The 13,560-nt window shown below is 39.6% G+C and overlaps 1 protein-coding gene across 6 annotated transcripts in view; it reads right to left on the bottom strand.

Annotated features, from left to right (window-relative positions):
* The window catches only part of AFAP1 (actin filament associated protein 1), a 119,978-nt gene that overhangs the window by 18,121 nt on the left and 88,297 nt on the right, over positions 1 to 13,560 (bottom strand). For all 6 annotated transcript variants that reach the window (XM_013179348.3, XM_066996541.1, XM_066996542.1 and 3 more), the window contains exons 7-11: positions 10,102 to 10,194; positions 9,027 to 9,111; positions 6,010 to 6,159; positions 2,513 to 2,724; positions 540 to 685 (exon numbers count right to left, since the gene is read on the bottom strand). In XM_013179348.3, the coding sequence (XP_013034802.2) occupies positions 540 to 685; positions 2,513 to 2,724; positions 6,010 to 6,159; positions 9,027 to 9,111; positions 10,102 to 10,194 (686 nt within the window). The remainder of the gene's footprint in view (positions 1 to 539; positions 686 to 2,512; positions 2,725 to 6,009; positions 6,160 to 9,026; positions 9,112 to 10,101; positions 10,195 to 13,560) is intronic.

Genomic DNA, 13,560 nt, shown 5'->3' with positions numbered 1-13,560 from the left:
AATTAAAAACTAGAAATAAATTGAACTGGAGCTTGACTAAGTTTTTAATTAATCAAAAAAGAACTTAAGAAGGAAACACCGAGAAGGTGACTACTCAAGATGTAAATCTGCTGCACATTTTTAGTGGTTCTGTTCAGATACAAATATTAATATAGCCAAGAAGTAAATAATTTTAAACTGCATAGATGCATAGTTATTTACTTTTCAGCATTTGTCCTCTTCTAGTGATAACTCCAAGGCTTCAATCAAAATAAAATATTAAAATATAGCATTTAATAAGGAGACACTTAAAAAAAAATGAAAAATGAGTCAAGATTTGAGTAAAGTTGGATTGTGTCTGCATTTTTACAGAACTTTAGCAGGATGCCAACAAGATAATCTTAAACACATCTATCATGCTGTGATGCTGGGACACTTAAGGATTTCAAAATCTGGTAAAGGGCTGGGGGGATTTGATAAGCTCTGTTGGCACCAGAGTTAATGTGCAGATATAAATTCTCACAGTACTGAAAACACGCGGGCAGCTGAATGCCTCTCACCAGAAGGTCTGTTTTGCAGCCTGGATGACGCTTGCTGTCATTTCCACGTCGATGTAGTCATAGTGCAGAGCTCCAGGGTCTGTTGAAGATCCTGTTTCTGCCAGCAACATCCCTATCCATCTGCCCATGTCTTCAGAGGAGGATGCCTGCAAGGAGAAGCATACATAAGGTCTTTAGTCAGCCACTAAATTGGGGTTGTCACAGAATTATTTCAAAATGTTGCATTCTTCTTGGCTGACAAATTGCTACCATATTATATGAGAAGCTCTGGCTTTCTTCTGCTGAAGTTAGAAAACCCAGGATTTCTCACTAAATCTGCTTTGCTAGAAGTGCACTTTAAGTAAGCCATGTGCTCATCAGTTATGATGTAATACAAAGTGGGCAATCTCCATAAACGAAGAAAAAATAATCACTTACGGCTAGTTGATTTAAATTCAAGTCATGCTTATATTAGACCTCAGAAAATTGAAAACTGTAACAGAATTATTTTCCTAGGATAGGCTGGGGGATTTTAGTTAGGATGAATCCTGAGAATAAAGTATTATTGCCAAGTAGAAACAAGGAAAGAAAATAATGAAACAGTAGAAGAAGTTTTAGCTTTGTTTTTTGAAAAAATTCCACTTGCATTTGTCTAGCTGATGGCATTTATTTTCCTAGTGGCACAAGTAAAAACAAATACTGTTAAAATATATTTTTTTAAAATCATATTTTACTTCAAGTCACCAATTGCAAAGTTAAAGAGCAGCAAAATAAATAATTGAAAAAAGGGTGGGAAAAAAGAAAGTGTGTGGTTTCTAAATTATTATTATTAATTTTTTTTTTAACGTTTCGTGGCCTTTCATAGCTTCTTCAGCTGCTTTCTAGTTTTTCAAATTCTCTGAACTGCTCACATGCAATAGGACTTTTTGCAAGGACATGAGAATAGTATGACCTGCAGTGGGAAAACCAAAGTGGTCAAAGTGCCTGTTGTGCCAATGAAAACAAAAGGTTGCCTCCTGCTAAATCTTCACTCTGCTTCACTTTAAGTGGCTTTGCATTTCAGCTTTCAAAATATAATGAATACAGCCCCCTGCAAAAATCACTTTTCAAAGTTCAGTTTTGACAAGATCTGAAAACAAGATCTGACATAGTTGTTTAACTTAATGTTGGCTTTTCAATCATATCTTGCACTTGAATTTGTGGCAGAGATGTTAAATGCTCTAAATAAGACTAGACATAGCCACTGAAGGCAATTTTCTAGATCAGATGGGTTTCCTATACCAGTTTGCCAGTCATCAGCAGTTGCCTACTGTTTTAGAACTGGGATCTCATCAGCCTGGATCCTTCCCCAGGTCAGATCAGCAGTTGTCCAGGCTGCAAGGACTACCACTGAGCTCTTCTCTGCTCCCATCCATCCAGGCACATCATTACTGTGCAGCTAACACGGGTGAGGGTATGACTTCTGTGGTGCTAGAAGTACGTCACTGAATACACATGCAGTGTATAAAGAGACTCACCAAGTTGCTGGCATAATGTCTTTTCTTACTGTAGCGCTACATTAACTGGAATTCAGGCTGAACAAAAGTAGTTCATGTAAGTAACAGACAAATGAGGGTTAAGATCTTGCGAGTTCCCATCAACAGTGGTCCATTATTTAATTATTAATAAGTTATTTACCCAAAGTGATTGTAACTCTGATACAAAAGTGTGCCTAGAGAAGGATCACAGGGATTTTAGTACCAAGTCAATGGAACACCAATGCAGGGAAAAAAATCTTACAGAGATTTCTGAACTGCATTATGCAACTTGGCCCTAAATCTCAGTTCCCCCTTTGCCTATAATTCTTTTTTTTTTTTCTCCCTCCAGTATTTGTTATCCATCTCAGTAATAATATTACTCCAAAGATTTTTCAAACAGCCAGTTAGTATGGAAGTGATTCTCTAATTTAGCTTGTGGTAGTCCCTACAAGTCATAGCCATTAGCAGCCACGGCACCTCAAGCACAGCAACCTCCTGCCCGTTCCGAAGAAGACGGAAGGTCAGGGGATGCTTTGAATCCAGTCCTGGGATGACTTCACAGCCACGGAGAGGGATAGAAACAATGTGCGTCTTCAGATCTGTCCTGTCCTTGTGGAAAATGAGTTTATTATCTTTCACTCGGCACCAGCGTTCACGCCAACGGTTATTTGAGAGCACATTGAGATATCCTGCAATGAAATGAAATGTGAGATGTTTTACTCCTGACTTTTTTTTTGGAAAAAAAAAAAAAAAGAACACTACAACTTACTTTTCAATGTAATGCTAGAACTTAAACAATTTATTGCTCTTACAATAGAAAGGCCAGATGGATTTTATGAAGACAAGTAAATGACCTTGCCCCGCAAAAAGCACATGAAGATGTGATCATGCTCACCTGCAAATGGCTTTCTGTGTCAGTCACTGCAGTGGCTGGGTGAGCAGGAGCTCACCAAACCCCAAGACTTTAGTAAGAAGGGAAGAGGGAGAGTAGTAACAAGTACATACACAGCTGATGTGCTCACACAGCTTTTTCATAAAAGAACCACTTTCTTAGTGTATAATGGTTTTGATAACTGTGACTGCCCAAATTTTCTGGGAAAACCACAGTTGCTATTATATAATTAGGTGGTGAGCTGGCTTCTGTAACATCCACAGTCAGAGTCCCAAAGACCTACTAAGCTCCTTCCACTCAACGACGGTTCACTCTGCTTTGCCAGAAGGAACAATTAGCACAGTTAACTGTACACAATGATGTTACCTGTTCTGATTTCATTTAGAAAGAAGAATGCAACACTTCTAAAGAAGAATTTAAAGGGTCACTACTGATGCCAACAGAAATAAAATTAATATTGGCTTAAAAATCAAGAAATAAATACATATAAAATTTAACTACAGTTTACACAAGCTTTTTTTTTCTTCTCCCTTTTTTTTTTTTTTCCCCAAGGATACTACAATACCCTTAGAACAAATAAAAATTTCATGACTAAATTGCATTTTAAATAAACTCTGCTTTTCATATCATGCTCTGTAACAGATGCAGACAGTATCTAGGCATATAGAGTCAGAAAATGGGGAGTGTCTTTCCTTCCCTGTCCCATAGCGACAATCATTCCAGACTCAGATGTTAAAATCAGGAAAATGAACGTCCAATATTGCTGTCTTGTTTTACTTGTAAATAGAAAAAAAAAAAAAAGGCAAACAAAAAAATCCTCCAACTATCTTTTGCTTCCAAATTACAGTTATTTGAATACAGCATGTACAGAGACAAATAATACCTTGCACAGGCCAGAATTTATTTAAAAAAAATTCTTCTTTCTCAGGTCTGATTTTCATTTAAGCACTTAATCTTATTGGATAACTATCTCTTTGGTTTTCATTAAAACTATGACTTATCATTATTTTTTCTGGATTTCCCTTCCAACATTATGATTCCAATGTCAAAACTTGATCCAACAGGATATAGCAGATCAGAATTGCGCACATCTTGGAAGGTGCCATAAAAAAGGAGGATGTGCACAATCCTGTGATTTTGGCTCCTTGTGATGATCACACTCCAACTCTCCTTCCTCCTCCTGTAACAAAAACCTGTATAGCTGTGCATTATAATAGAATCCCCAGAAATGGAAAACCCTTCATGTGCAATCCAGCTGGCTTGTTTTGAAGAGAGTCCTTTTTTCAGACAGTACTTTTCCCCCACCTCTGCTCCCAGTGCAGCTCTAAAAGAAAACTCTTCCAAACTCTCATACTTCACTTAAATAATCAGGACTGCATATTTGTCCTCCACAATATCCCTACTTAAAGCTTCAGAGCTTGACATAACCAAAATGCCTTGAGTGTGTTTCCAGTTGGGGCATTATCACTTCATCTTAGTCCAGGTGGCCAAAGACCAGTGATACTGTAGGGAAGAACTTTGCCATGAGTCCAAGTTCAGGCGGGTTTCCATTTCCACTCTAGCTGGGTGTCCACTGCAGCCCCGCTGCACTTTTCCCTTTGTTCATGGTAGACAGCCTTCTAAAGTGTAAAAGCCTTCAACTATGGAGCAACCTCCCAGAGGGTATTGCACTCAGCCAAATTTCTGGTGGTGAGAAACTCCTTTTGCAAAGACTTCCTGCAATGACCAAAGCCTAGACACTTACAATATATTTTTCTATAAAATTTGCAAGTGGTGTAGAGTAGAGCCAAATGCAGACAATAGTAATGGCTGTATTTATGTCCATTTCTGAAATAATGATAGAAGTACTAGGAATTATTGCACAGCTGTGGTTAACATATCACATAATATGAAATAATCAACAGACTATGAGACCCAGGAAGTTAGAGGTTTTATGGAAGCCAGATGCTTCGGACAATGCATCTGGCTGGACACAGCTTTTACCAGCTGTTCTTTTGCTTGATAAATCACATCTGTACTTAGATGATGTATGGACATATACGCATACACTTATTTAATCACAGATTGCTTATGGGAATGATTCCCAAAGTGTGGCTTGAGAGCCACCTGCCATCTATGAAGTTCTTGCTGGTGGTCTACGGATCTGCTTCTTTCACACTGGGTAAGCATCCATCACACTTTGTGCACCAAGGAGTTCTGCCAGCTGCTGCCTAATCACAGATTTCTGTGTTTCCCGGAGTTTTCCTAATCAATTAAAGGGGAACAGGCAAATCCAAATTCAAAATCCAGTGCAACTGATTCACAACTATCTTGCTATGGAACTTTTTTGGAGAAGGCTGGAAGAAGAGTGGGATCAACTTAATTCAAATAAATAGGTGTTACTTAATATTGGAGAACAGGAGAATGTAAATATATTGCGTTGTTTGAAAATAGCAGAGCTGTGATGACATCAGCTAAATGCATTACACAAAGTCCTAAGTGGTAAGCAAACATTAACGGCTCAGATACATAACATAGGCATTTTCTGGATGTTTTTTTTTAAATATACTTTATTGGTGTTGCCAAGCAGTACAGTTGTCATTAGGAATAGTCAACATTATCAGTGAAAATAGCTTACTCTAAATTTGTTACTTCATTCAAGTTTTGCCGCTAAGTACCACTTTGGGAACCACAACTACAGTCAAATCACTTTAGCTGAGGCCAGTTGACTGCTCTCATGACTGCCATCGCATATAACCTCATCAAAAAAAGACCTGGTGCCTTCCCAAGAACCTTATTCTAAATCCTAGTGTAAACTTAGTTTATAATCTAGTCTATATTCATTTTATACCAGTTTGTTTGAAAACAGCTCATTTCCCTCAGAGCCTGTGCTACCATTTTATTAAAAAAGTCAAGCACTTCTAGTTTCTTTTCAAGTGATAAGCTCTTGATCACTCTCCTCCTCTTTCATCAGGTGCATCCTTCTGATGTGGGGGTAAGAATTACAGCAGTTAAAGTAAACTTCATAGGAATTTCTAGCTTAGAATTTTATAAGATTTTAGTCACAAGCTGCATTTCAGACTTAAACAGAAAAATCACTTACCACATGTTGGAACATCTTCTTCAGCTGATGAGGTCTGTTCATCTGTTGATGGCTTTTTCTTTCCTAAACCTATGATCTTCGTTATCTTTTTCCCTGTTACTTTCGTCACAGTGCCCTTGGCTTCTGATTTTGAACTTTTTTTCCTCTTCACTATGAAGAAAGCAAAAGTGTGTATTTTAGTGGGTTTAAATTATCCAATCAACAGAGGGAACCTGACTAAAAATAGTAGTCCAGATATCCAGAAAAACAAAAATCAAGCTTCTAATTCAATTTAATTTAATCAAGCTTAAAGTTTCTTTCCAAAACAGTCATCATCTAACTTATCAATATGAATGAACTACTTACCTCATATACACAAGAATAAAAATCCAGCCAGATGATCAGTTACCGTTCTAAACATTTACCTCAAAATATTTCAACAGTTAAGTATTTAACAAAGACAGAATATACTTGCCTAGCAAAAGTGGCCCTGCCATTAAGGAATATAAACACAATGGGCCTTTTAGAAAGACAAGACTTATAAAGTAGCAATTAACAATTAAATTAATGGGATCAGTATAAGCATTCAATGATTAAAAGTTCACACTTTTTGCTATCTTGCAGGCTTACAAGAAAAAGCTTGCTGAAAGGAAGGATTTTTGTCAACTGCCACTCTATGCTTCCATTAACATGCTACTAGTAAAATTACAGCTGTATGCATTGAACCATAGTGAGCTACTGAAGGTAACATGGCAAAGACAACAGGTATCATTTTAAGAAGTGCCTACCTGACTAAAACCCTAACTAACTAGTTGAAAAATAAGGAAAAAAGTTTCTAAAGCCAAAAAGAATTAAAAAAGAAGAAAAAAAAATCTTTTATTTGCAAAACAGAATCCCCCCAAAAGAAATAGTCTTCATTTCAGAAACGATGTTCAGTGGATTTGAATTCCATCAACAGAGCAAAAGTTACTCTGTTAACTGTCAGGGTAGCAAATTTACCCATGAACTTGCACTGATTTATGATTTTGATACATTTAAAATAGTTACTGATTGAGCTGCTCTAAGTTTATCCTTGACCTACCAACTCCCTTTGCTACTTCCCCAAAACAGAACATTTAGTGGTTATGGACTTGTGTAAGCCGAAGAGAAATAGGACAAAATGTTCACATGAAAAATAATTATGAACTGATGAACTGGGAAGAAGAATGCATGGAAAACAGAGTAGCAGTTTGGGACTCACAATGGCACAATTTATCATGTTTAGTTTAATTGTTAGCAAACATGGAAAACAATTTAGAAATTGTATCTGTAGCCAAGACTGTACAAATAAATCTGCCACCTGCTATGTGCAGTGCTGAGGGGGAAAAGGTGCTTTTGGGGAGTGGATAGCTTTTGCTCCAGCAAACATCAGTGCAGTGTGTGCAAGCAAAGGTCCAATTCTCTCTTCCTAAGGAAAGGCTGTTTACAACTTACCTAGAGCTTTCCAAACATGAAACAAACTCCCATGGTTGAGGGAGCTATTTTATTCTGCTGTAGAACTGAGAGGCAGCAGAAACAAGGCCTTCATGGCTTTATGTTTTAGAGTCTCAGGGATATACTGATTGCATGACTGCAAGTGATTTTTGTCACAAAAGCCTTTTCTTCTCTTCTCCTTCCCACAGCAAAACAAGAAGCTGGTTAAGAGTGGCAGAAAGGCTGGTCTATGGGTGATGTACAGCAAAGCAAGCTCACTTCAGTATTTCCTTTCCATTGTTTAAAACCAATTAAAAATATTGCAACTTCACCCAGAACCACTTAAAATATTTTAATCTCTTTGTAGTCACTAATGCCTGTTAATATTATTACTACACAGTTGAAGGTCATAATTTTCAAAGCAAATGGTATTTTTAATTACCCCTCTTGAGAAATCTTGAGGTGTGCTGGCTTTCTAGCAGCGCATGCTCCAACAGCGTGCTTCCTGCAGCCCACCTGAGCTACCAGCCACTTTTGGACATCTTGGACAACACCCATTCAGCTTGTGTATCACTGAGGTGCTCAGCAGGCTCCAGAGGTTAAAACAGTACTGAGCTTTTTGAAAGCTAAGTGGAAGACTTCATGCTGTGGAATCTGACCATGTGCTGCAACTTCTACAAACCACCATAGCTGGCATTGTGCCATACTGTTGGGTATGTAAGAAATATTTTTGGTCAGGAAATGTTGGAAAACGACACAGGAAGAAGACAGTGAGAGAGTCAAAAGGCGAGACAGGGCTGGCACCAAAGCCAGTATTGACACATTGTGTTCTCTGCGGCTCACATTACCCTCATCTTCACAGCTGTAGAAAAATGTCAGTTTTGTGTATCTAAATGATACCATTGCTACACAGCAAGCTAAGGAAGTCACAGAGGTTTCTTTGTTTTGGGGAGGAGGGTGAGATGTGGGGATGGAAGTATAGGGGTTGAGTTTTTTACATATAACTCAGACAAAATTCCCTCTGGGTTTGGGATGTGCCTTTGTCAGATTATAAGGAATACAAAATATACACAGCTCCAAAGTAGCATGTGTAAAATTATATTATTATATAAACCCACTGATATTACATGATTAGGTATATTTTAATATGTTAATACATATAATCATACATAGTACTCATTTTTACATGTGTGTATAAATACATGCATATAGACTGACATGTATGTCTATACATACATATATAATATGCACAATTCTGTCTTTCTAGTATTCAGTGATAGCTTTTTTTTGCTTAAAATCTACATTCACTATTCATGTTGCTGCTGTATACAATTACCACAAGCAACTGTTAGATGCTTATAGTGGTTGCGCTTGTCCTGAAAAAAATGTACTTTTGAATACACAAAAAGGCCAAGTTGAAATTTCTGTATTCTATTTACTTGTACTAATTATATTGATTTTACCCGCACAATAACAATTCAAAAGCATTACTACCTATTTAAAAAAAATAAAAATCAATACTTATTTTACTACTCTCTGTATTTGCAGACACTCTTTACAGCAAGACTCCAACATTTGAGACTTACCTTGTTCTTTTCCATTGCACACTGTAGTGATGCCGTTTTCCACAGCACCCTCCCCATCTGAACTTGGCCTCTCAGATGACAACTTCTGCAAGGACAAAGAAAGCTGCCATATAATGTCACCTTCATCAAATTAAGTGTCATGAGTCAAAGTAAAAGTATGCTTGCTATGAAGTAAAACACTTTCTAAGCACCAATCCACTTGAAGACAAAATTAAGTTTGTAAAAAGTTTGTTTGTTTTTTGTTTGTTTGTTTGTTTTTAGTACTACCATATAGGCTTTAGAATAGCACAGAAACTACAAATTAACTTCGTATTTGGAAGTACAGTAAAAAGATTTTCCTTCCCAGGAAATTGGTGATAAAGCCTTTGTCAGTAGGACTTTTAAGTAGGGCCTACAGAGGCATTTGCTCATGTGGATGCCTTAACATAGGAGGGGCTTAATCAGTGCTGGTAAAGTACTGACCATTCACTGCAGATTTGTTCTCCTTCCTAATTCTTGCTCAAATATCTTGCTGAGTAGAGGAAGCAGAGACAACTACTTGTGGTAGCTTCTTACAAGTTTTTGTGTTAAGGCACAAATGCTTGAAATGGTCTGCTGAAACTGACAGCATGCCTAGGGAGATCTTTAAGAACTAAATTCTCAAAAAGAAAAGACTTCCCCTCAAAACTCCTCTATCATCTTCGGCTATTCTTCCCTGAGTGTTACAGCCTTGCTTGCACTTTGCACTATACAGAGTGTCTCTGCAATGCAGCTCACACAGCACAGCTACTTGGTCTGCACCATTTAGCAGCTCAAGAGAAGCTGATATTGGACACAAGACAGTCTGTTGGTTGTTCATGACCAAATGAATAGACAGGGCAGAATTTTTAACTGTAGGATATACACACATATCCAAATAAATTAAGAGAATGCAGGGGGTAGTATTTTAAAACAGCAACACAAATCAGCAAATATTTATCTATAACCTCCCTAGAATATGGTATAACAAGAAGAAGTTTGATCCAGAAACAAATCCAGAAACTAAATCCAATTTCAGTTTTTGTGGAAGTTAGCATTATCGGTTTGATAACTTTACCTTTTCCAGTTCTGTCTTGTGTACTGGAGAACTAGACAACGGCCCATCGGAGTCTACAGTGCCTGTACAGTTGCTGCACACATCTTTTATAACCTTAGGAGACAAAAAAAAAATATAAAAAAAATTAATTAGCTACCAAATACAAATCAGAGAAATTATGTATGAATGTTAAGAGGAAATAGGAAGGAGAATCACACAGCCATTTAGTAGGCTGGCAGGTTAGCAAAGCATCAATGTGAAAATCTCCCTGTCCACAGCAATGTGTTAGGCAGGCTGCCACTATATGAAGCTCTCCATGCTGCCTCCCTAAGTCATTTCATGTGTGACCTGGAGGAGACATAATGTCTAGAGGTGGAAGGTTTCAGTTTCTAGGCAAGTTAAGCTCCGAGGCTCTCCTGAGTAAAGAAACCAACAGTGCTAGTGATTTCTATGTGCTAGTTTTGCAATATGAACTCAGCTGACACCACCAAATTACTTGCACTATGATGACAAGGAGAACAGTTTTGCATAGCATATTACCCAGCTGTTTTTGGTGGTGGTGGTGGTGTCTATTGAAGATCTAAGGAAGTGCCAATGAATACCTTGGAGTGGTATTTTGTGATATTTTCATTTTATACTTTCATACAGACATAAAGGTATAGGTCAAAGTAATTGTAAATGTGTTTTCAGAAATGGGAATGGCGTTAAGCCTGTTTTTAAAATGTTAAATAAAAATCCAGAACCTAGAAATCACTGAGATTTTGATAGAAATTGAAGAAGTTCAAAACCTGAAACTAAATAAATGTAAAAATATGCAATGAGCAAAGACATTTGTTGATTCCCTATGGACATCACTACTTTTTTTTTTTTTTTTTTTTTTTTTTTTTCCCCTCTAGTAAGGTTCCCACCTGACCATTATCAGTCTGAAATTGCTAGCGCTGACGAGGAAAGATCTTGAATCTTCACGTCGATTAATGTGGAGAATGATTACACTTTTTTTGTCACACATGCTACTCATTACTCTTTTTTTTGTCAACTTACCTTCTGACTGTGATGACATACAGGCTTAAGGTCTACATGAGCAGTCAGAAAAAGTGGGCTAGGGAAAGCAGCAATAAGCACTACTATCATTTTTAAAGCTTTTCAGACGCACATGAAATAAAAATTTTAAGTAGATATTTGGGCAGATAAATTAGAAAGCAGCAGACAGAGAAATTAGAACACACCCTTTGTGTGTGGGGAGAGCTCTTCAGTGTTCAGCATATCTAATCAGTGTTTACCACATCTTATCATTTATGAAAAGCAGGTCCTGACTGACTAACCTGATCTCCTTCTATGATAAGATGACCTGCTGCGTGCATGAGGAACAGGCTGTGGATGTTGTTTACTTAGACTTTAGCAAAACATTTGATGTTGTTTCCCACAGCCCTCTCCTGGAGAAACTGGCTGCTCATGGCTTGGCCAGACATACTGCCAGCTGGATTAAAACCTGTCTGGGTGGCCAGGCCCAAAGGGTCACAGTGAATGGAGTCAAATCCAGTTGGCAGCCAGCCAGAAGTGGTGCTCCCCAGGGCTCTGTACTGGGGGCAGTTTTGTTTAACATTTTTAACAACAAACTTGATGAGGGGATTGAGTGCACCCTCAGTAAGTCTACAAGCAACACCAAGTTGGGTGGGAAGGTGATCTGCTTGAGGGCTGGAAGGCTCAGCAGAGGAATCTGGGCAGGCTGGATCAATGGGCTGTTTCCAGTTGTATGGCATTCAGTAAGTCTTGGGTGCTACATTTCAGTCCTAATAATGCCATGCAGTGGTATAGGCTCAGGGAAGAGTGCCTGCAAAGTTGCCTGGCAGAAAAGGACCTGAGGGTGCTGTGCTGGTTGGGAGCCAAATGAACGTGAGTCAGCAGTGTGCCCAGTTGGCCAAGAAAGCCAATGCCATCCTGGCCTGCATCAGAAATCAAGTAATCAGCAGGCCTAAGGAAGTGATTGTCCCTCAGTACTTGCCACTAGTGAGACTACACCTTGAGAACTGTGTTTAGTTTTGAGCCCCATGCTACAAGTAGGACATTGAGTCGTGAAATGTGTTCAGAGAAGAGCAACAAAGCTGGTGAAAGGACTAGAAAACAAGACATACGAGGAGTGACTCGGGGAACTGGGCCTGTTGTAGTCTAGGGAAAAGGAGGCCGAGGGGAGACCTGATCACTCTACAACTATAGAACCATAGAATATCCCAAGTTGGAAGGGACCCACAAGGATCATCGAGTCCAACTCCTGGCTCCACCCAAAAATTCAGACCATATGGCTGAGAGCACAGTCCAAACGCTTCTTAAACTCTGACAGGCTCGGTGCCACGACTATGTCCCTGGGGAGCCTGTTCCAGTGCGTGACAACCCTCTTGGTGAAGAACCTCTTCCTGATGTCCAGCCTGAACCTCCCCTGTTGCAGCTTGACACCATTCCCTCAGGTCCTATCGCTGGTCGCTAAAGAGAATAGATTGATGCCTGCCCCTCCACCCCCCTCGTGAGGAAGCTGTAGACAGCGATGAGGCCTCCCCTCAGCCTCCTCTTTTCCAGGTTGAACAGGCCAAGTAACCTCAGCCGCTCCTCGTATGTCTACCCCTCTAGGCCCTTCACCGTCTTTGTAGCCCTTCTCTGGACACTCTCCAACAGTTTCACGTCCTTTTTGTACTGGGGTGTCCAGAACTGCACACAGTACTTGAGGTGAGGCCGCACCAGTGCAGAGCAGAGCGGGACAATCCCTTGTCTTCCCTTGATCAACTAGATGGGTGATCTTATCATAAAAGGAAATCAAATTCATTAAACAGGACCTACCCCCCATGAACCTATGTTGGCTGGGACCTATGACTGCATTGTCCCCCAGGTGTGCTTCGATAACTCCCAGGATAAATTTCTCCATAATTTAACCAGGCACTGATGTGAGACTGACAGGCCTGTAGTTACCAGGGTCTTCTTTCTTGCCCTTCTTGAAAATTGGCACAACATTTGCCAGCTTCCAGTCAGCTGGGACCTCTCCAGATTCCCAAGACCATTGAAAAATAATTGTGAGAGGTCCTGCGAATAGGGAATACAAGGTTGTGATAGACTTTCACTGGGCACTCCTGCATGCAGGATGCTCAACATTGCCATTGAGAATAAAATAGCTTCACAGAAGATCCTGTCTGAAAAAATTATTGAGATTTTTCCTCACAGGCAGGCATGGGAGGAACGAGCATCCCGCAGCGCAGGGCACCTCCCCTCCCACACAGCCTTGTCCCCGTTCAGAAATGTCTCCTCCGAATCACTGCGCCGGCACAGCAGGCACACAGATTTGGCCAGGGAGAGGCCCCATCCCACCACCTGCATGGCCACCAGAACCCAGCTGCCACTGCCACAGAGGCACCGAGGCCAGCACCAAGGGAGCCGACCCGTCTCACCAGGTGGCACATGAGGAGCACAGCATCCACAGGCTCCATCACCCAAATT

Source organism: Anser cygnoides, chromosome 4, assembly GCF_040182565.1.
Source record: "Anser cygnoides isolate HZ-2024a breed goose chromosome 4, Taihu_goose_T2T_genome, whole genome shotgun sequence".
In the NCBI taxonomy this organism is placed as follows: domain Eukaryota; kingdom Metazoa; phylum Chordata; class Aves; order Anseriformes; family Anatidae; genus Anser; species Anser cygnoides.
This window is presented reverse-complemented; position numbering and strand designations above follow the sequence as displayed.